The sequence below is a fragment of the Schistocerca cancellata genome, chromosome 4 (genome assembly GCF_023864275.1).
Source record: "Schistocerca cancellata isolate TAMUIC-IGC-003103 chromosome 4, iqSchCanc2.1, whole genome shotgun sequence".
NCBI lineage: Eukaryota > Metazoa > Arthropoda > Insecta > Orthoptera > Acrididae > Schistocerca > Schistocerca cancellata.
The window spans coordinates 853,661,331-853,685,197 of record NC_064629.1 but is presented as its reverse complement, the minus strand read 5'-3'; the positions used below and the strand labels follow the sequence as shown (position 1 = coordinate 853,685,197).

At 38.5% G+C, this 23,867-nt stretch overlaps 1 protein-coding gene across 2 annotated transcripts in view; it reads right to left on the bottom strand.

Moving 5' to 3' along the window:
* LOC126184974 (condensin complex subunit 2-like) overlaps positions 1-23,867 on the bottom strand; it is a 179,660-nt gene that overhangs the window by 5,217 nt on the left and 150,576 nt on the right. For both annotated transcript variants that reach the window (XM_049927673.1, XM_049927672.1), the window contains one exon: positions 22,408-22,545. In XM_049927673.1, coding sequence (XP_049783630.1) covers positions 22,408-22,545 — 138 coding nt within the window. The remainder of the gene's footprint in view (positions 1-22,407; positions 22,546-23,867) is intronic.

Sequence of the window (23,867 nt, the reverse complement as noted above, 5' to 3'; positions counted from 1 at the left end):
GGGGGGGGGGGGGAGAGAGAGAGAGAGAGAGAGAGAGAGAGAGAGAGAGAGAGAGAGAGAGAGAGAGAGAGAGAGAGAGAGGAGGGGGGGGGGGGGCGATCAGTCAGTGGCAGAAAACCAGCTCAGCTTTGGGAAGGAAATCAGCCTTGCTTTTTTTAAAGCAACCATCCCAGCAGCTGAACACAGACTATGAATGAATGTTAAATGACTAAGTCACATAGAGTCAAATGTAAGATAATTTCATATCACTTTACTGGTGGGCATAAAGTATTAACTCAGCACTGCAGACACTCAGATACATTGCTGCTTTAATTGATTTTAAAGCACTGTTCCCTATATGTAACTGTTGCTTGTCCAATTTAAAAAGCAAATCCTCTCTGTAGTTCAGCTGCGTTCACAGTGGCACCGACAACAGTTGTCAGACACAGTCACCAGAGCTCGCCCAATAGCATACCAAACAGTTGCATCATGGTGCATCCAATCTCTTGTCAGTTTTTGGTCGGGTCATGGAGATTAGATTAGATTAGCTGAGGTTAGCAAATCAGCTTTTCACGTCCAAGGATGGTATGGATACTATCAAGCCTGTGGTTGGACACGAGTGCCGCAATGTGGCATTTGCTATTGAAAGGATGCCAAATGCATATAAAATGAGCTGTATCTGTCTCTCAGTAATTGACAAATTCATCAATTAAAACAACATTAATATTTGTTGTTTTGAAGCCAGTGTTATAGGCCCTCCGCTGTTCCTGATCTACATAAATGATTGAGGAGAATCTGAGTAACACTCTTACAAGGAACTCCTTGAGTGAGAGTTCACAAAAGGTCAATGATGTTTACGGCTTCCAACACCCCCCACATTGTCTACCATGCAACCACAATAATGGCTGCAAAGGGCAACAGGGGGCGGGACTGGATGTATCCAATGGTGAGCACAGCACGAGGCTAAGGAGCACAGCTGAACTGTTTAGTCAACTAGTAAATCACAACAGTGTTAGTGGTATCGACACAAATCTGAGCAATAGCAACGATAAACAAAGCAAACATTGCATTTATCTAGAACAACAGTTGCTGAAGTTGAAACTTCGTCAGAAAGGAACCCAAGGAATTTTGCAGAGTGAGAAAGGAGTGGCAAATGAAACATTAGCGTTTCCGCAATGTAAGTGGAACGTTGGGTGTTGTATATGCTCAACAGTGCGGGCAATGTACATAAATAATACAATGATGACAGTACATGCTTAACAAGTGAAAGCACAATACTGAAACAGGTGTCAAGCCGTGTAGCTCATCATCCTTGTCAGACAGGAAACCACAAATCGTATCTCCAGTGTAATGTAGTAAAGGGCAATTGTTGCCCAAGCAGCATGTACTAAACATAATTTGGAAGATTATCCGCAGCATAGTAAAAAAAGAATTATTAACAGAATTCGAATAATTCTGCAGCAGTATGACCGTGTAGGGCATATTCAAGGGAGAACAAGGCGCACTTGTTACAAAAACTGGTGTTTGCGAATTTCAAGGATGCTCAATACAATTTACAGGATGTGGATGATGGTGACCTACTGTGTTGTGCCTGACATAGATTACAGCGATTTTAAGGGAAGCAGTAGATGATTGCGTAATTTCAAACAGTGCGACAGAATTGGAAGATGTAAGGTAACAAAATTTCAAACGAAGTATCAATTTGATGATGCACAGCAAACTGTGGAATTTGCCCGAAAATTTGTTGATGTAATAAACAAACTTATCCCATCATACAGTAAGGAATTTGTTTTCATCTCAGACTGACTGGAATTTGATGAGAAAATGTATATGGAAGGATTCCTGAAAATTAAAGATACAAATGGAGTTATATCAAGATCAACTAACACCAATGCCACACGACTGTCGTATAAAATTATGCAGACTGTTAATCTGAATGGTAAATTGGCTGGAAAGTTATTTATTGTGCTGCAAGAAGTTAGAGGTGCTCTGCCACCTACAATTCTTTCTCATGTATGTGTGATCTAGTGAGGGCAGTAGGGAGTATTTACATTACAGCAAGATCGATTCCTGGTCTGTGTGTAAGACACTTACTCCTTTAGAGCAAACTATCCCTCCTGAAAAGGGTGCGACATTGCAATTCATACCACCTGAAACCACTGGACAAATTCACCCTCTGGACATTTGCTTTCTCCATGCCTATAAAACATTATTGCACTATCTGAACCTATGCCTTAAAGGATAGCTAGTTTACTGTAAGCTACACGGTGGATTGTTTGGCATTCTGTTTCACACCATCACATTCCATATCAGTTCTCATCAACCCATTACACCAATATGATTCTATATGTATTCTTTAAGAGTGGCTACCTAGCTGAACATCCTGCACGATTTGTAATTCTCAAGAAGGTCACCTTCAATCGTAATGGTATGAACCTTTGTGATCACTGGGGCGTGCCATTTTTCATTTGGTGTTCATGGTGCAAGTTAATGGTTGGTTTTTAACATTTCTTGAATGTCGACACTATCCACCCTTTGTGACATCCTTTACATACAATCCCACAGAAGGTAATTCTCTGTACCTCCTGTACACTCACTCTCTGTCGCCTTCCTGATGTGCATGGTGAGTCATTAGCAGCTAATATTTTACCTGTCATAATTTTTAACACAACTCTTTCAAATGAGTCTTACTGAAAATTGAACTTGTGACCTTCCATTGCAGGAGGTCCTTGTTAAGATTGTTTGCAGATAATGTTGTCATTTACAAACTTATAATCATCAGATGATCAAAACAAATTGCAAAATGACTTACACAAAATGTATGGTCATATACACCATATTTTCAGTCTTTCAAGAAGTAAAGAACTTTTCTCACAGAACTTTTCCTTTTGTGTTAAATTTCTCAGAATTGCACACCTCATTTTGTTTTCTGGAAAACTCATGGACTTCACCCTTCCGCAACAGCATGAAATAAAGAGTCCTTCCATACCCTTAGATAAATTTCACAACCAGAGCCTGTCGCAAGTTAATAGAATGAAAACATACTAAACTTCTTTGCTCTACATATAATGTTCATCATATCACTTGCTCATTAATGATAAGCTACTTCACTTAGGATTCCAAGTTACATGCCTCAAGAGCGGCATATTTAAATTTGACAAAATAATTTGAATATAGATCTAAGTGATTAAGGCAGTTCTTTTTACCCAACAAAAGCAGTGAAGTGGGACAAAGTGTATGATTACACTTTTTTTTTCTTTTCAACACCAATTGCATTCTCTTTGAAAATTCTTCTCTCACATTACTGCAAACAGCTTCTTAATTATTCACAATTTTTTCATATGTTTTACTGGTTTAACTAGTAGCACTTCTGATTGCTCCAAAGCAGTTATGGCAGCAGGAATTAATCCAAAATTTGAAATTACATACAAAAGTTAGTCTGAAATATCAGCAGTAGACATTAACCCTTGGGCAAAGGGAATTCAAGCTGCTTCACTGCTACCGGATGAATCAATGATGCTTTCACAACACCGAAGTTCTGGTGGTAATAGTTGCAGGCATCAATCCAGACCTCCATCTTTTTAAAATGGTGGATGGTGGTAAGGAAATGTCTGGAGCTAATAACTTAAAGCTGCAACACATGAATGGGGTTGACACACCCCATAAATTTGTCAACACCACTGAATTTACTACAAAACCCTTCTGCAACTCTGTGCAAGTCACACACATCACTTTACAACATAATGATTTTAGTGAAACAGCATATTTCACTGTATAAGGCACAGCATCCATTGCTAAGAGTAGTACACCGTCATGCTTAATGCATTTGGTTCATATAGCAACCATATATTTGCCAAAAAATTTACTAATGGTGGGAAAAATTTACCTTTTCTAAATGTTCACTGATTTTTTCACCTGGAATATTTTCTTCTGAACTTCTCACAATAACATTATGAAAAGGATAGTTGCTACTCACAATACGGTGTCTGGTTTCATGAACTGATACCCATATTTCCTTTCATTTGCAACCCATTGTCTTTTTGGTGCATTCTTGAAACACGAAGGAACTGTAGCTACTGGCTGCAACTAGGCACTGATTGAAATCAATGGGAAAGTTGAAAATATGTGCGGGACCAGGATTCGAACCCGGATCTCCTGCATACTAGGCAGATGCCCTGACCACTAAACCATCCAGGCAGAGTGGTCATCACAAATGTAAGGACTACACTATCTAGCACGTCTCCCATCAGACGCAAATTATCTACTTTGGACGTGGTCAAAAGAACAGACACCACACATATAATTAAGAAAAAGATGGCTAATGATTTTTTCAGTGTGGATGGGCACCACACACTAACTTTTACCGGAATCAGCAAAATGCTGCAAGTAATGAGGATGCAGGGAAGGGGCACTACATTAGTAGTATGTGGATAAGTTGAGAATTTGGGTGTGATAGGAGGCGTGCTAGAGTAGTCCATGAAGATGCAATGACCATTGAGTCCGGGTGACTTAGTGATTGGAGCGTCTGCCTAATGGGCAGGAGATCCGCATTCAAATCCCAAGCCAGCATAAATTTTTAACTTCCCCCATCGATTTCAATCAATGCCCACTTAGACACAAAGGAATTATATACATTGGCTGCAAGTAGGCAATCCTTTGTATTTCACATTTGTGTTTTTCTCCACAGTTACTCTTATGTCACACAGTTTACAATATAGTGTTTTATTATCAGTCACAAATGCTTTCTCAACATACTGAGGCACCAACTGTTGTAATTTTACTTGCATGCTCTGTTTCACTTTACACTCTCCCTCCCCCGAGCTATACTGCAAACATTTCTCACTTCAACAAGATTGAATAACTCAATGAGACATTTGCCTGCAGTCCAGGGTCTAGAATGATTCATCACTTTGGAGACCGACCACTTAGAAGAATACTGGGCCTAGGAAATTGGCCACTTATGCCGTTATTTAAAGCATTACTGGCACAGGCATAATTGTGCTATCTTCAAGAGTAACACATACTAAAAAGGACCAGGCTTGACAATTTATTTTTCATATTTACTTAGTTCTTTGATAGATAATCAGGGTGTATACGAGGACAAGGAAAAAAAATTCCCGGATTATTCCCGGATTTCTCCCGGATATCCTGTTTAAAAAATATGCTTTTTCCCGGGCGAAAATACACTTTTCTTGGTGCTAAGTGACAGTAGGCTTTCCGTAGATTTTCCCTCGGAACTGTAAAACTTATCAATCCTTTGAATGGTTAACGTTTTATACAATCGCGTAGAACTTCCCGGAAAAAAAAAAAAAAAAGACGAGGCAGAGAAGTTTTGGAGAGACTTTTAATAAAGGAAAGGAGAGAAGTTCTGAAAAGACCTTTGATTTGCAGCAACATATACGCTGCATATTTTCGTATTACGAAAGTATAAATTCGAATTGCACCAAACACAGGGCGTTAGTTTCCGGAGCGTTGAAACCGAGGTTGCCACGTCCTTTTGTAAGCGAGTCATATCTCAAGCCACGAGATCTCGCCAGCCGATGACAGCAGCTATTCAGAGCATAGGACACGTGTTATAGTCAGCCAATAGCAAGATCACTGGTTACATAGCGCGAACACCCAAGAGGAAAAGTTTACGGTTTACATTAATGTACACAGTACCGTACATCTACAAGAAAAGCTAAGCTTTCACATATAATGTTATGTCTCTAAGATTAACACGCTACAACATAATCCAAGCTTTCACACGTAATATTGATCTTTTTTTGCGTGTGTTATATTTTAAGACATCACACAAATGCGCCAGTAAATTTAAAATTATGACATAAATGTCTCGGCTCCAAATTCTTGTAAGTGGCTGGTCCTCAAACTGTTCAGTTTCGAACGCTCTGTGATTTAGATATCCATCCCACTTTCTCACACGTAACATAATTCATCTTGCGTAAAAAGAAATTTACTTTGAAAGTAACGCTTTTCTAACTACCGTTCGCAATACTATTCGGAGACTGTTAGAAATAGGTTCGATTTACCAGTTCCAGAGAGCGCCAGAAAACAGGCATTATTGTACGTGTGCAACTGCAGTGGTGTAGGAAGCCCGCATGTTCGTGTGTATAAAGCACTAAGAGAGCTTACATTACACCATAAAAGAAACAGTGCATCAGAGGATACTCCAAAGAGCATCGGAATTTCGTAAACAATTCTAAAATGCATAATTCGGCTTGAAGTGCAAATTAGCTTTTTCCAGATTCTAAATGAAGTAGGTCCCATCTGATATTAAGCTTTTCAGTGTGGTTTTTGGGATGCAAATTTTCTTGGAGTACCAGTACTCTACGATCTCATTTTTGGTTCTTTATTGTGGCATAATGCTATATATGGCAGAAGATGATAACGTGCACTTGAAATTGCACTTGAAATTCAGCGAACAGTTGGAACTAGCCAATACTGTAGAATGAAACACTTCGTTTCAAATAAAATGATTGCCTCAACGGAAAGATTAATAAAGCCAAATTTCTTTAGCAAACTTGCAAATCTAACTTCACTGTTCTGCAAGGCGATTAATGCTTGACTGCTGCTAACTCGGAAATAAAATAAAATCAGAAAACTGAAATTAGTAATATATTTTTGCCCTCCGTAATTATGTGAATGTATTTTAATTCACTTGATAGCTCCCGGCCACAGAAATCCGTTTTGTTTCCATTTGACGTGGGAGTTGTACATGAAGAGAAGCAGCAAAATCACTTAACGTAAACATGGATCACGTGGAGGTTAACCCCCTCCCCACTACAACTCAGACAACTCTGTGCAAGCGTGAATCTGGCAGCTAGGGCGCGCGAGAAAAATTTTTCCCGTTTGCATCTGGCTGCTTGCTGCTACTACCGATACAGCTAACAGCCAAACTTCAAGTAGCGGGAGAAGGTACTGCTTAATACGCGAGTCAAATGCGCATGCGCAACAGACCGCTGGCAATTGGTCAAACGAACCTAATGTGAACAATTGTGACGTCATGCTCATAGCAAGCAGTTTATTGTTACGAAGAATTACAGTCTGCGCCCTACGGCATTTGACATATTTTTGCTATTTGCAGACGCTTGTGCGTGCACGGTTTTTTGTTGTTGTAAATTGCACATTTCCTTTGCCACTAAAGTTTTATTTTTTTCCCCTCTCGTTTATATTTTATTTTGCAGTATCATTCTCCAGTAGCAGGATATAATAACATTCGTTGCTAGAGAATCTATTCTGCAGTCAAAGCTGAAAGCTAAAACAATGAAAAATTCCCGGAATTCCGAAAAATTCCCGGGTTTTTCCCGGTTTTCTCCCGGATGAAAAAATTCCCGGGTTTTTCCCGGATTTCCCGGTTGTCCCGGGTCGTATACACCCTGGATAATGTATTTCAAAATAATGTCACCCTCCCACAGAAAAACTGATATGCGAGTCATTGAACAATTTCTTCCTCTTGAGCTTCCAAAATTTCTTGGTAACTGAACAAACATGACGTATTGGTATCAGAATTACAGTAAATTGTGAAATCAAATGACTACAAGCATAATGTAATTTCAATGCGATCATATTGGCTCTCAGTCATTTGTGTGTGACAGCAACTCTCATGTTTCTTTTGAAGTAATTCTAGAAATTGACAACAGCAGGCTACACCAACTCACTGCAGCAGAAGGGTTAAATCCATCTTGTGGATTCAAATGAAATAGAGAAGGAAGGTAGCTATGAACCATTTTCCAGAAAACAAAATGAGATGCAAAATTCTGAGAAATTTGACACAAAAGGAAAATGTTCCATGAGAAAAGTTCTTTACTTCTTGAAAGTGTGAAAGTATTGTGCATATAACTATTTACTTACTGAAATTGCTCTATCATAGAGAAATGGCCATATACACATAAATATGAACTAACATATTACAGTAATTAATTTAGTTCTTTCATAGCAAGCAATTGTGTGTGTTTTCATAACATCTCAGTCTTACCAAATACTGTATGCCCTATCATAAAAATCAGAGTCCTACTTATCATGGGGTGAGCTGATTCACATAATATGCTGCACTGAGTGTGAGGGTTGTTACAAATTTTTAAGTTATCTGACATCTACATAATAATTTCCTTAATAAGATATTGGTTTTACTTCTGATTGCTCAATTTGCAAAAGCAACTCATTTCAGTTCAATGGGGTTTATGAAACCAAAAACTTAAGAGTTACAAGTTGTGTTGATTTAAGATGGTGCTGATCAGACTAGTAAATGTTAATTGCTCCAAGAAAGGTGAATTAAAATGTGGTAGTAATTGTATGTTGTGTGACTGGAAAGTCAGTAAAAGTATTCAGTGCAAATGCTGTAAACAGTGATTTCACAAAAACTGTTGGAAAATAAAGTTAGTAACTGTGGACTACTCTTTAGTCATATGATGCCTGTGTAATGGAAACACATGAAAAGAAGTATATAAACATTATCAGAGACAAGGACTCAAATCAAGTACTACAAAGTGATACAGAAGTCATACAATGTAAGCTTTCACGGCTGGTATTGTCTTCACTTAAAACTTTCGGGCTGATAGGCCGTGGTCGAAGTATAAAACACTCTCCTGACGTTTCGTCTCCGACTGCGGGAGACATCCTCGGAGGTAAAGCGGCGAACTGCGAAGAGAACTCGACGAAGCGCTGATTATATAGGCAGTACAGAGGGCGCCACAGTCGATCACGTGGCGTCGGCTATGAGATTGTCTCTGGTAATGCCAACATTCTCGATTGAAAGTAATCGATCGTCACACTTGCGGTGCAACGCTGACATCCAAATTTTATCCAGTTTAACACCTTCGTCTTTCCTGTTAAAATTATTACGATGTTTATCAATCTCGATAGCCTCTCAATACAAGCGTGCATAATAATGCAAGGTTTTTGAAATGACACTCGTCTCGCAGAATTTTATTTCATGATCACCTTCCTGGTAAACATGTTCCGCTACGGCCGATTTATCCGTGTGACCCAGGCGCCAATTCCTCTTATGTTCAACAAGACGGGTGTTCACACTTCTCTTTGTGGTACCAATAGTCTCCTGTCCACAACTACAAGGAATTTTATATACCCCCGGTGTAGCCAAAGGGTCTCGTGCATCAATATAATAATGACTTTTATGAACAGATTGACGGGGTGGCTATGGGCAGTCCTCTCAGTCCTGCTGTGGCTAACTTATTTATGGAGACTTTTGAACAACGGGCGTTGCAGACTGCCAGTAAGAGACCAGCCAGATGGTATTGCTACATCGATGACACGTTCGTAGTATGGACATACGGAGCAGAGGAGTTCGATGCCTTCCTGACACATTTAAACAGCATTAATCCGAAAATCCAATTCACTATGGAGACAGAAAGGAATGGGCAATTGAACTTCCTGGATGTGTCTGTGATTAAACGACGGGACGGAACGTTGGGCCATAAGGTGCATAGAAAGCCCACACATACTGATAGTTATCTACACAAAGAATCAAACCACCACCTTAGACAAAAAAGAGGTGTAATGAAAACTTTGGTAGACAGGGCGTACAAACTTTGTGAACCTGTTTATTTAAAAGATGAGATTGAACATCTACGGTCAACGTTCGTGAAGAATGGCTATTCTAGCAAGGATATAGATCGAGCACTTCGCTCTAGGCAGAGAATCAGGAGTAACGACGAACAACAGTCGTCCAAGGGCAAAGTTTTTCTTCCGTTCATTAGTAAGGTCACAGACCGCATTGGGAAAGTTTTAGGCAAGTATGGGGTGGAAACTATTTTCAGACCCACCAGAAAAATAAAAGAATTTTTAAGGTCGACAAAAGATGCACGAGACCCTTTGGCTACACCGGGGGTATATAAAATTCCTTGTAGTTGTGGACAGGTTTACATCAGTACCACAAAGAGAAGTGTGAACACCCGTCTTGTTGAACATAAGAGGAATTGCCGCCTGGGTCACGGGTCATCGGCCGTAGCGGAACATGTTTACCAGGAAGGTGATCATGAAATAAAATTCTGCGAGACGAGCGTCATTTCAAAAACCTCGCATTACTATGCACGCTTGTATAGAGAGGCTATCGAGATTGATAAACATCATAATAATTTTAACAGGAAAGACGAAGGTGTTAAACTGGATAAAATTTGGATGTCAGCGTTGCACCGCAAGCGTGACGAACGATTACTTTCAATCGAGAATGTTGGCATTACCAGAGACAATCTCATAGCCGACGCCACGTGATCGACTGTGGCGCCCTCTGTACTGCCTATATAATCAGCGCTTCGTCGAGTTCTCTTCGCAGTTCGCCGCTTTACCTCCGAGGATGTCTCCCGCAGTCAGAGACGAAATGTCAGGAGAGTGTTTTATACTTCAACCACGGCCTATCAGCCCGAAAGTTTTAAGTGAAGATGATACACAAGTGTTACAAATGAAATGTGCTGCTTTATAACACAGATGCGAAATTATGGGGAACAGCAGTAGTTTAAAAGTAGATGAAAATAAGTGTTTTGAAACATTTAGCTCACTTGTAACCAAGAAATGTGCTACATCTAAAAAAATAGGAAAGAAGAACTTAGAAAAAGACTGTGTAACAATAGCAGACAAGGAACATTGTTGTACATATATTCAACATGCATCCGATAATAAGCTTGCACCTGAAAATGTAGACGACTGCATGCTGTGCTTAAAATCACGTGCAAAAGAGAACCATCAAAAACTCACAGGGAATCTGCAAAGAACTATTCTACAGCAACACAAAAACAAGTGCATCATGAAATAAAAGTCAAATATTTGGAGATAGCTCAGCACACAATGTTTCAAACTTTGTATCAGACTCTGCAAAACAAAATATGAGTGTCTCAGCCTTTGTTAAGCATAGAGTGAAGTTCGAAAACGTGATTAGTGGTGTCGAAAAACAATGTGCCATTTCTACTGACAGTGATTTTGTTGTTCTCATAGCGGGATCAAACGAGGTTTACAGCAATGTGGCCAGTGCATTTAAAAAAAAAAAAAAAAAAAAAAAAAAAAAAAAAAAAAAAAAAAAAAAAAAAAAAGCTTCCTACCTTGTAGTTGCAGACTATAAATGTTGCAGTGACGAATCTAACCATGTGGTTTGATCTGGTGGACTGGTCTTGCGTAAATAGTGAAACTCGATGAACGAATGAAAAATTAAAACACTTCTGTTCCAAAACATAACACTTCTTGATGTCAACAATTGTGAAAAAGCTACTTTCACAATGCATGGACAAAACTTGAATCCATCTGGTAAGAAGAGACTAGCATCAAATACAAACAAGGCTCTGACACAATAATGCACGAAAGCAGCTGCAAAAGCAAACAAGCCATCGCTTGAATTGTCTAAACACAGGAAAACTTGTGAAAGGGGCCAATTTTAACTGGATTTGGTACAACACCAACAATACAGAAGAATTATTCAATACACAAGTGGAAGTTCCTTTACCCTGTAAACAAACTAGTTTTAAAAATGCTTTACCCAATAATGTATGCAGTAGTACTTACACTACGCATTTGAACATTGGAGGTCTGTCTGAAGGAATGATCATCAAGCTTTATGATATGTGAAAGTATGAAACAGTCAGTGAAGGTAATAGGTCTAAATGAACATGGACTTAGAACTGGAAATATCAATCTTATCGACAAACTTCCAGTCTACAAACTGGCCACCAGCTTTTGCAGAACAGCGATCTAAATGAAGAACTTACTTTTGAAAGTAGTTGCATAGAACTTAAAGAGTATCACATGTTAATCATCAATATATATTGCATCCCTGGGTACCATATAAGCTGTGTGTTCTTAGGTAAATTTGAACTCTGTTACATACATTAAAAATTGAGTACTGTGTAAGAAACTAGTTACATGTGCTGACTTCATTATAGACGTAAGAATTAATGACAAACTTGTGTCACATTTAAAGACTGATATCCACAAAAGCACTAAATCTAAATTTCAACCAATGCACAAGAGTAACTGAACTACTTCAACATGTATTGATAATATTGTTAGTAGTTATGATTACAGCATCAAAGTTACTTTAGATTTAGGAGTATCAGACCATGTAGCACTATTTGTATCATTACCACAATTACATTTAGGTGACACAACAAATAGATGCAGGAACTTCTGCCAAGAAAATGTGGAAGTATTTATTAAAACTCTTAGCCTCACCATACTGTCAGTCAGAAAACACTATCCAACAAGTGACAACTACAGTAACTTTTCAACCGAATTCATGAGCATATTCAATAAATGCTTTCCTTTTGTAACACAAGCAACTGAGTCTCATAAAAGTATATCATGGGTAACAAAAGAATAATGTGTCTAGCATCAAGAAGAGGAAACTGCATATGGAAGCCAAGGTAATAGAAATCCTGAATCTCTTAAATATGTTAGCACATAAAGGAAAACATCTGACAAATAGTCAAATTAGCAAAGCGTACTGCAATCAATAAATTCATTTTAAATGCAAAAAACCAATCCAAAGCTGTTTGGTCTGTTATAAGAAGTGAGGCTGACAGTGGAATGGAGAGAAAATGTCCCTCTAACTAATGATAAATGGTAAGCAGTTACAGATTCCAGTGCCATATGTGAATCCTTCAATAATTTCTTCATTAATTGTAACAAAATTGGTGCCTCCCCACCACCAAGTAGAATTTCTATTATGGCAGAGAGAAATTTCTCGGGGTTTTAAGTTTTCACCTGTTTGAAGCTCTGATGTCATTAGAATCATAATTTCCCTAAAAAATTTAAACTCATTGGGTTGGTATGAGGTTCCCATTAAAATAATAAGATCAATACAGCATAGTACTGCACATCAACTCTCCCTCACAAGCAACCAGTCTTTAGAAGAGGGAAGTTTTCCAGATTGGTTAAAATATGCCGAAGTTATGGTAGTTCATAGAAAGAGGAAACAAGATGAAATGGGAAACTACAGGCTAATCTCATTATTACCAATTTTTTTTCAAAAATATCTGAAAGAACTGCATGTGATCACACAGAAAATTATAATTCATTCCACAATATCATTTTACGCAATCATTCCACAATATCATTTTACGCAATCAGTAGGGTCTTAGGAAAGGCTCCAGCACAACCCACGCAATAAATGAATTGGTAACAGAAGTTACTAGTTGTCTCAATAATAAAATGTGTGTGCTGAGCATCTTTTGCGATCTTGCCAAAGCCTTCAACACTGTAAATCATTACCGCCTTCTTCAACCACTGACTACCGTATTTACTCGAATCTAAGCCGCACTTTTTTTCCGGTTTTTGTAATCCAAAAAACCGCCTGCGCCTTAGAATCGAGTGCAAAGCAAGCGGAAGTTCTGAAAAATGCTGGTAGGTGCCGCCACAACTAACTTCTGCCGTCGAATATATGTAGCGCTACACAGACATGCTTTGTAGGCACAAAGATAAATACTGGCGCCAAAACCTCTGCGTCAGTAAATAAATTTAAAAAAAGGTGGAAGACGAGCTTTTTTTTCTCCGCCCCGAGTTTCGAGCACTGCATTTTCATACATTATCCAACGAAGTAAATACAAATTCCGTATTGTTCATCTTTGAATGTATTAGAATTTCAATGTACTACGAAAATCCGACTGGCAAGACTGTTTGGGATGTTTTTCAATATGGCCAACTCTACGTTCTGAATTTTTTCCTACCTGTGAGAAGAGATGGTTGCTAATAGTAACCTGATGAAATGTGAATCACAAGCAGTATTCTCTTCACCATTCACAATAAGAATAATACGAATATAAACATTTTGCCATGTGTTCTTCTGTGTTTGTTGCTATCTCATTTAAATCCTGTCTGCCTAATAAACTACGAAACTAGAGTGAGAAAACAGCAAACGCGGAAGAATACACTTATCGTGTCATGTTTATATTTGTATTATTCTTAGCCTAATAGTGATACAGTCAGAAATGAACCATGGCAACTGACTAGATTTTTAAATCTAAGATGACTCTAATTTCTGTGCAGAATTTGATGTACTAAAGAAGCGGCCGCAAAGATTTTCAAACGGAGAAAAATTTTCGCCTAACTCTCGTTCAGAACATGTTCTATCATACGCAGCCTATTATTTGGTTCTTGTTGATCATTCTCAAAGAAAGCAGCAGTGTAAGTAACAACAAATAGCAGTCTCTTGACATTGCTTCGCTAATGAGACGATTCGCCTCTTTTTAGTTGTAAGCGGCGGTAGCGCGCACAAAGGCAAGCCATGCCGCGAACGGCGACAGGCCTGGGTGCTAATGACCATAGAAGTTTTGCGCCCCCAAAAAAAAAAAAAAAAAAAAACAGGCCGTAAACACGCACTATCAGAATGCGACAAACAATGCATGACACAGTACAGTGATGCATTTTCAGCTTAGAGTGACGTAAACACCTATAACAGCGAAAACGGCACTTATCAGATCAAACAAAATAAGCAATCGATCCAAACCAGACGAAGCACGCGAAAAAGGAAGGGTACCCGTATAAATACGGACGGAGCGCCTGACGCATAGCAATGGCTACCTGGTAAAGCTTAAGACTCGAACCAAACTACTGTAGCTGTATCGTCATTCATTCGACCTAAATTGTGTCTCATATTACAATGGACCAACTTTGTTTCGATTTGGAGGTGCGGCCTAAAACTTTTCTCTCCCCTTGAATTTCGAGTCTCAAATTTCAGGTGCGGCTTAGATTCGGGAAATCTTTTTTTCCTTTGTTTCGAGTCTCATTTTTCAGGTGCGGCTTAGATTCGGGTAAATACGGTAGTCATGATTTTCAAGGAAATTACACCTGGCAAACAGAAAACATATAGTACTTGTTAATAACAGTGGCAAGAAATTCCTTTCTGGCTGGGAACAGACAGAATTAGGTGGCCCACAAGGCTCAATATTATGACCACTATTATTTTTCTATTAGATTAATGATATGCCATGCCAGGTTGAGTCTGACACCACCCTCTATGCAGCTCACTCAACAGTGATAGTCTGCTGTAAAACCAATGACGATTTAATTCACTGCACTGAGCACATACTTGGGGGCATGGAGGCACGAGTAAAAATAACAATTTGAAATTAAACTTTGCAATAACAGAAATTACTCATTTCGCCATGGAAAGACCAGTACGATGTGAGAGAGAGAGAGAGAGAGAGAGAGAGAGAGAAGCTGTACAGACAAAAAATTAGACACTGCAAGCTGTGTCAAATTCCTTGATATGTAAAAACATAAAACTATGTTGCAGGGTGATTGTGTAGACAGCATTCTTAGTCTGTGTGTGTATATGAGATTCTCACTTTCACAAAGAAAAACCCACAACTTTTTGAGGACACTGCTTCCTGCATCAGTATGAGACTAGACGTTGGGCAAGTTACATGCTACCTACCCACAGCTCAAACTATAAGAAAAAAACTCCATGCTACATGGGCATGAAATTTTTAAATAAAATCTGCAAGGGGAAAAGTGACCCCTATCTAAAAAAAATACTGAAGTAAACATCAAAAAATATTTTAAAGGTAAATGCTACTATAGTGTAGATTTCTTGAATGATGATCACGTAATATAGTATTTCTCTGAAAAATAACACCATATATACTATAACTACAGATTTTTTAAAAAAATTATAACCATCTAAAGTAATATATATGTTTGTTTGTATGTATGTCACCTTTTAGTCTGTATGAGAGTCTTAAAATTGACAAGTCACAAACTTTGACTGTATGAGGAATTTTATGTGATGATGATTTAATTTGATTTGCCCACACTTTCCCCAGCATAAGGCACTCACAATGTTCAAACATTAAAATTATGTTCTGTGTCAAAACACAATTGTTGCAGCACTGGGGTTGTAGGTTACACATAATTATGTGAACATCCAAGTATCCTGACTACCAAAAGATGACATTTCTGCACTCATGCCTCGCTACACCAAGTTTATTTAAATAGATAATTCATGTTATTGTCTTAGAAACACAACTGCTTCTACTGCTATTAATTTAAGGTCATTAAATTGCAAAAATTTAGGAATCAAAGGGAGGTTAGTGTAGATGGGAGAATTAAATAAGATCAGATGGGGTACAGTGTACTTATCAGAACTGCAGTGAAGATGATGAAGACCACATATAATTAGAATCAGGAACATACATTTTAGTACAGAGCAACAGAGCATGGAGGAAATTTAAGTGTAGGGTTTATTGTAGAAGGAATCTCAGAGAGATTGCAAGACTTGTTTTAAAAGGTACTCCATGGAAATCTATACCTAAATGTGATCACACTACCACAAAGAGGTTCAAAGATTTTAATGGGAAAGCAGGACAAAAATTAAAACTTCTGCGCGAAACTTAGAATACGATTTCAGGGATGAAAGCAGTCAAACATCAATAGAATTTGCCAAGATGAACAACATGATTGTCCTTTACACATTGTTTTGGAAGAAAGTAAATGGAAAATGGACTGCTTAGTGACAAAATTGAACTAAAAATGAAATCAACTACGATTATCAAATAATAAAGAATTTTGACAATATGTGATAGTCCTAAACTAATTTTGAATTTTAGCTGATTACACTTGTTAAGATGCACATTAACATTCAACATCTTAGAAAATATAAATTACACAGACACAGCAGGGAGAGAGAAAACAGAGAGAGAGAGAGAGAGAGAGAGAGAGAGAGAGAACATACACACAACCAAGGAGATTGCAGGGATGAAGAAAGCAAAAGGAAATAAAATGTTGAACGGAATGAAGAAGCTATATTAAAGTAAATGCGAGAATTTCAAGTAAACTATAGTAGAACCATGGTGGAATAAGATGAATTAAACAAAAATGTTCAGAAATTTCAAATAAGTAATGATAAAATACAAGGAAAACAAAAGAGAAACAAACTTTCAATGAACATAAGACTTACATTACATTTACATTAAACTACATTAGTTGAGATGATAGACAGCACAGCAACAACAGAGAGGAAATCGTATAGACATACCAAGATTTCTTTAAATGTTTGCACTCTTCAGGAGATGAATCAGAAACACAGATAGTTAAAAAGGTAATGTCAAGTGGTGTGTATGAAGTCATACAGTTATGACGAATTTGAGGGCACAAAGAGACTAAGGTCTTTCAACAGAAATGATTAAAGGTGGAGGAAAAGTAATGCACAAAAACTTACAAAATTGCTTGCAAGTCCTCTTGTAGGAGCCTTGAGGATGTCAGGGCCAACGACATATACAGACCCTGCAACGAACTTGTGACGTCACACTTGTCGGCTCGTCCGCTACACTTCGCGAACACACTACTCCGCGCAGGGCCCACAGGAAATCAATACGTAGTTGAAAAGGTACAAACTAAAGGTCTTAACTTTGTAGGGGCTAGAGTGTTCATGCATTTCAACCAGCAGTCAATAATTATTAAATTCATCTGTAGTTATTTGCTTTCAGCCGGAGATGGCTACTGGCACTCTTAAGACCTGCAGGGTCACGTGCTGTTATGTACATGCCACAGCCTGTCTTTGTCCTGGGCATCTGAAGAAGCTTACCCCTAAATTCTCACACAGCCATTGCCTAAGAAGCAATATGAGCTATTGAAAATTACTTGTTACAGCGTAAAGTCAAGTGCCGGCATGCCAGTCAGAAATGAGAGAGCAGAGGGGGCTGTGAAGACGATGTCAGCCAATTGCATGCTGACCGACCCCCCCTCCAGGACAACAACGCAACGGCAGTGGCCTCCATGCGAAGAGGAATAAGAGCTGTCCTGACTGGTTGCGGCCCACTTTTACAGCAGCATCAAGATTAAATACTTCAAGACCAGCAACTTAGGAACTGTATATACTGACGAACATTGTTTATTTTGTCTGTCGCCCTTTGCTTGCGACACATCTATGTCATTCTCAAAGTTAAGTATTGTCAGTGATTCATTTCGTAATAAAATTCTTTAACACAATTTGCTTGAATTTTTGTCTAGCGATCCGAGACAGCAGGTTTCCTCAACACCCAACATTTGACGAGTAGGCAGGATTTGTAATTACTTATGGAGTCTAAACTAGTTCAGCCAATAAACAATGTGTGTTAGCACTATTTAATGATCTCTGTAGTCAAATTTAGTAAGCACACTGATGCTCTACACCAACAACATGACTAATATGACATTGTAGACCAATCAGGCCTCCTCTTCTTAATGTACAAAATATTTACAGTAATTATTACTTCTCGCATAGTAAAAATATTGGATATTTATTACATACTGGAACCAGCCTGCTTTAAAAGTGGATATAGTACAATGCCTCATTGGCAAATTTTGAATGAAATTACAAAACAGAGCAAAGAATATCAGTTACCACTTTGCCAATTTATCAATTGTGAGACAACATTTAACTCCGCTGAGAGAAAATCTGTACTAACTGTTCTTGAGAAAAAAAAAGGCACCGATTCAATTTTCGTTAGTACCCTGAAGAATTCATATATTAATGCTACAGATTCCACTACACTTCATCAGGATAGTGAGATATTCAAAATTAAAGTAGGAGTCAGATTAGAAGACTTTTACCACCAAATTATTCTTGGCAGCCTTCGAGAAGATTCCAGATGGGAAGACAAAGAATAAATATATGTTAATGCAACTTATCTGAAATAACCCTGGTTCATGATGACATTGTACTGTTTGCCTGTAATACAGATTAACTACATGAAAGAATGGAAGTACTTAATACGGAACGTAACTTCAACATTTTCTGAAAACCAATAGCAACAGAAATAATAATTTACAACAGCTCATCCCACCACACATGACGAAAGTAGCACCTTATGGCAGTGTAATACACAGAACAGTAACACTAGCTGTGTCAGAAAGTCACATCATACAGCAGTTAAAAAAAACTGTTAGAAAATTGGAACCACTGACATAATGATAAACAGTTGGTAAGTCACAGAGAGGAAAAGTTAATCAAGAACAAATCAAAAAATTGAAGGTCACCCCATACACTAGCATACCCTCTATCAGCATCATTATGGCATATATACCACATTCCTGCCCAACATGTATTACATTTTTGTTGCATTGTTTTAATGCACAGTACAGGAAGATTTTGCTATGGGAGACTAGCGAGTAGGCAGGATCGCAAAGCAGACTCACTGCGACATGCCAGATAGTCACATAGTGTGAGAATGGCCAGGTGAGCAAGAGCTGTACTGTACTGTAGCGGTGGGCACCAAGAAGCAAGTCTTTTATTATTTATATTTCCTGTTTAAATATTAATATACAGTTCTAACCCCACTGATGATGTTCCTTGCATTGAGACCTTATTAACAATAATTTCAATATCACTCAGTTCATTAGCAAATGCTACTGACAAATTTTAGTTACTATCAGCACTTAATGATGGAAAGAATGGACCTATCACAACTGTGTCCTGAAAAGGCTGCCGCCAAACTGGTAACATAGCTTGTTAGGCAGACTATAATCACTTTTCGAGGTGGTCACATGCAGATTAGTGTTCGAATTGCAACTCTGTAAAGACAAGCGGTTGTTAAAGTTGCCTCGGAAAATGTATTCGTGCAATATTTTTGTGTGATATCATGCGGATTCTAAGACCACGTGACGCATTTTGTGACTTTTGCAGTGCTCGAGAACTAATGATTAATGACTAGGAATGTTATTATGAATATTAACAATAGACTGGTTCTAGAAATCTTTTTAAAAATTTTGCAATTGGATAAATAAAACAAAATACTGGCAGAAGTAAAGCTGTGAGTACCGGGCGTGAGTCGCGCTTTGGTAGCTCAGATGGTAGAGCACTTGCCCGCGAAAGGCAAAGGTCCCGAGTTCGAGTCTCGGTCGGGCACACAGTTTTAATCTGCCAGGAAGTTTCAAAACAAAATTAATTGGCATCCTAGCATTTTATGATTCTCATTATGCTTAAGCTCTTTAAACCTCCCCAGGTACCACATTATTATGCATTGTTTCTTTCACAAGCATTAGAGCTCGCGACCGATGTATAACGAACCAATTGGGGCAATGCCTACAAGACATGAGGTAAGCAAATTGGCAACACTTCAGTTACGAGAAATGCAGTGGTGGCAGCAGGGGTGGGGGTGTTCATTGGACTTTGATATGTAAATCGCGCATAGCATCATTGTGCTGAAGATATTTGAACATCCATTCCCCTATCTGCTGTGATAGTGTTACAGTTGGTCTCTTTGAGAGTTGACTAACATGGCAAACTATATTTTGAACAAGTGCTTTTGTATCCCTCATGGGTCAGTGTCACACCAGATAGCAAGAAACCTGAAGAAACGAAAGTTCAACATCAGCTCTTCAACTACCGTATTTACTCGAATCTAAGCCGCACTCTAATCTAAGCCGCACCTGAAAAATGAGACTCGAAATAAAGGAAAAAAAATTTCCCGAATCTAAGCCGCACCGGAAATTTGAGACTCGAAACAAAGTTGGTCCATTGTAATATGAGACACAATTTAGGTCGCATGAATGACGATACAGCTACAGTAGTTTGGTTCGAGTCGTAAGTTTAGCAGTTAAGTTTTACCAGGTAGCCATTGCTGTGCGTCAGGCGCTCCGTCCGTAATTATACGGGTACCCCTCCGTTTTCACGTGCTTCGTCTGGTTTGAATCGATTGCTTATTTTGCTTTGACATGATAAGTGCTGTTTTCTTTGTTATAGGTGTTTGCGTCACTCTAAGCTGAAAATGCATTACTGTACTGTGTCACGCATTGTTTGTCGCATTCTGATAGTGCGTGTTTACGGCCTGTGGCTGCTCGCGGCATGGCTTGCTTTTGTGCGCGCTACCGCCGCTTACAATTTAAAAAAAAAGAGAAAGTAATCGTCTCATTAGCGAAACAATGGCAAGAGACTGCTATTTGTTGTTACTTACACTGCTGCTTTCTTTGATAATGATCAAGAAGAACCAAATAATAGACTGCGTATGATAGAACATGTCCTGAACGAGAGTTAGGCGAAAATGTTTCTCCGTTTGAAAATCTTTGCGGCTGCTTCTTTAGTACATCAAATTCTGCACAGAAATTAGAGTCATCTTAGAATTAAAACTCTAGTCAGTTGCCGTGCTTCATTTCCGACTGTATCACTATTAGGCATAAGAATAATACGAATATAAACATGACACGATACGTATATTCTTCTGCGTTTGCTGTTGTCTCACTCTAGTTTCGTAGTTTATTAGGCAGGCAGGATTTAAATGAGATAGCAGCAAACACGAAAGAATACATGACAAAATGTTGATATTCGTATTATTCCTACGGTGAAGAGAATACAGCATGTGATTCACATTTCATCAGGTTCCTATTAGCAACCATCTCTTCTCACAGGTAGGAAAAAATTCAGAAAGTAGAGTTGGCCATATTGACAAACATCCCAAACAGTCTTGCATGTCGGATTTTTGCAGTACATTGAAATTCTGCTACATTCGAAGATGAACAATACGGAATTTGTGTTTACTTCGTTGTATAATGTATGAAAATGCAGTGCTCGAAACTCGGGGCAGAGAAAAAAAAAAAGCTCGTCTTCCACCTTTTTTTTTTAATTTATTTACTGACGCGGAGGTTTTGGCGCCAGTATTTATCTTTGTGCCTACAAAGCATGTCTGTGTAGCGCTACATATATTCGACGGCAGAAGTTAGTTGTGGCGGCACCTACCAGCATTTTTCAGAACTTCCGCTTGCTTTGCACTCGATTCTAAGGCGCAGGCGGTTTTTTGGATTACAAAAACCGGAAAAAAAGTGCGGCTTAGATTTGAGTAAATACGGTACACATAAATTTGACTAGTGTATATAGTAAACAAACAAGATAGATTTAAGAGAACTGGAGCACATAAAATACAGTGTACTTATGGAAACTTTTACGTTGGAAAGATACGGAGAGACTCCACCACATTTTGTGAACTCATGGCAGTTCTTCGACTAAAGAAATGACAACCAAAAGCACTCTGCAATCCAAGTGATAAATTTCAAACAATTTAGATATTTTGACATTGTTGGTTTTCCAGGAGCATCACTCCTGAACTAGACACCCGATATGCCACCTGATGAAAGGGCAAACGTCTGAAATGATTCTTTAATAAAAACTAAGTTCAGCGATTGGTTACCCTGTGTTTTTATTTATATTTTAATAGGACAGGTCTGAAAATATGACAAACTCGCTACACTACAACTAGAATAAGGACTATCCATTCTTTACAAATTCCAACAGAGAAGAAGAGAGGTAATGGACAGAGGGTGATATAAGAAAACATGTAGGAGAAACATTAATGCACACAGTTGAAGACTGCAAGCAGTCGAAAAGTCCAGATGAGATTTATACTAACAGTGGATGTCAAATAACATAATTAAAGAGAGACGTAAATAATAGATAAAATTTTTTAACTGTACTTTCCCCATACAACAACTGTTGTCACTGTATTTGAAAATGCTCACCACTGTAGGTGGAGTCAACAGTTTCCACTGACATACGCTTTCCCTTTCATCTCTAGTTGGTGTGACTGGATGGCCATTAACTTCTTGCAATTCATGTCCATCTTCTTCATGTTCTGATGACGATGATTCATCACAGTTCTAAAACAAAAAAAAGTAAGGATGTAATGCTGCACTGACACTCATCACACTAGGAAAAAGAAATGGAAACTTTTACCAACTTTATACACAATTTTGTTTCTTCAATTTGTGATTAACAAATATATGATTCTAAGTTCAAGCATGATTACTAAGCATCATGGATCATCTGATGCAGGTGAATCAACAGGTGAACTTAGATGCTTTAGAAGTTACATTTATTCATATATTTCTTTATAAATACAATGGCTTATTGTCTGAAACAGATATGGACTGGCTGTTCATAGGCATTTGACCAAGTCATTCCTACATCGATGGACTGAACGCAATGGTCTGGTTCCCTTGCTAAATGAGTGTCGCAGAACAAGAGGCGACTATTATCGACACGAAGTAGCCACTGCCATAGACTGTACAGTGGATTGTGGATTGTATATGTATATTTGAGAATATAGGAGTTTTGGCATACTTCTGGCATTGATGGGACAAGGGAAATGGCTAGAGTCGTTCTTTTAACAAGCAAATGAATGGTGTGATTTTCACTAAGGTTGCCTGGATCAGGATGCAAGATATGTTATTCTAAAACGATTCCTATAAAAAGGAAGATCAGATTTCATAAGAAAATTAGTAAACATTGTTGCCTTTTTTAAAAAGAAATTATGTGATTTACCGAAGTTATAATTTATTGATGGGGGTAAGTGAAAGAGCCAACACATCACACCAGGGAAAGAAAAGTGACAGGTCTAAGAACAGCATCTTTAGTTTATGCACTGTAAAATACACATGGAAGTGCCCCAAAGTCCATGAAAAATATAATGGAATTTACTGCCAACAATGTTGTTACTTAAATATTAAAGGCAGCTTATACTATTTTAACGTAAGTTTTATAGAATTAATTCTTTAAGACTTTTCATAAGTATTGCATTTTTCAGTTGTATCACTGTTCTTGCCATGTTTTAATCTACACTCCTGGAAATTGAAATAAGAACACCGTGAATTCATTGTCCCAGGAAGGGGAAACTTTATTGACACATTCCTGGGGTCAGATACATCACATGATCACACTGACAGAACCACAGGCACAGAGACACAGGCAACAGAGCATGCACAATGTCGGCACTAGTACAGTGTATATCCACCTTTCGCAGCAATGCAGGCTGCTATTCTCCCATGGAGACGATCGTAGAGATGCTGGATGTAGTCCTGTGGAACGGCTTGCCATGCCATTTCCACCTGGCGCCTCAGTTGGACCAGCATTCGTGCTGGACGTGCAGACCGCGTGAGACGACGCTTCATCCAGTCCCAAACATGCTCAATGGGGGACAGAT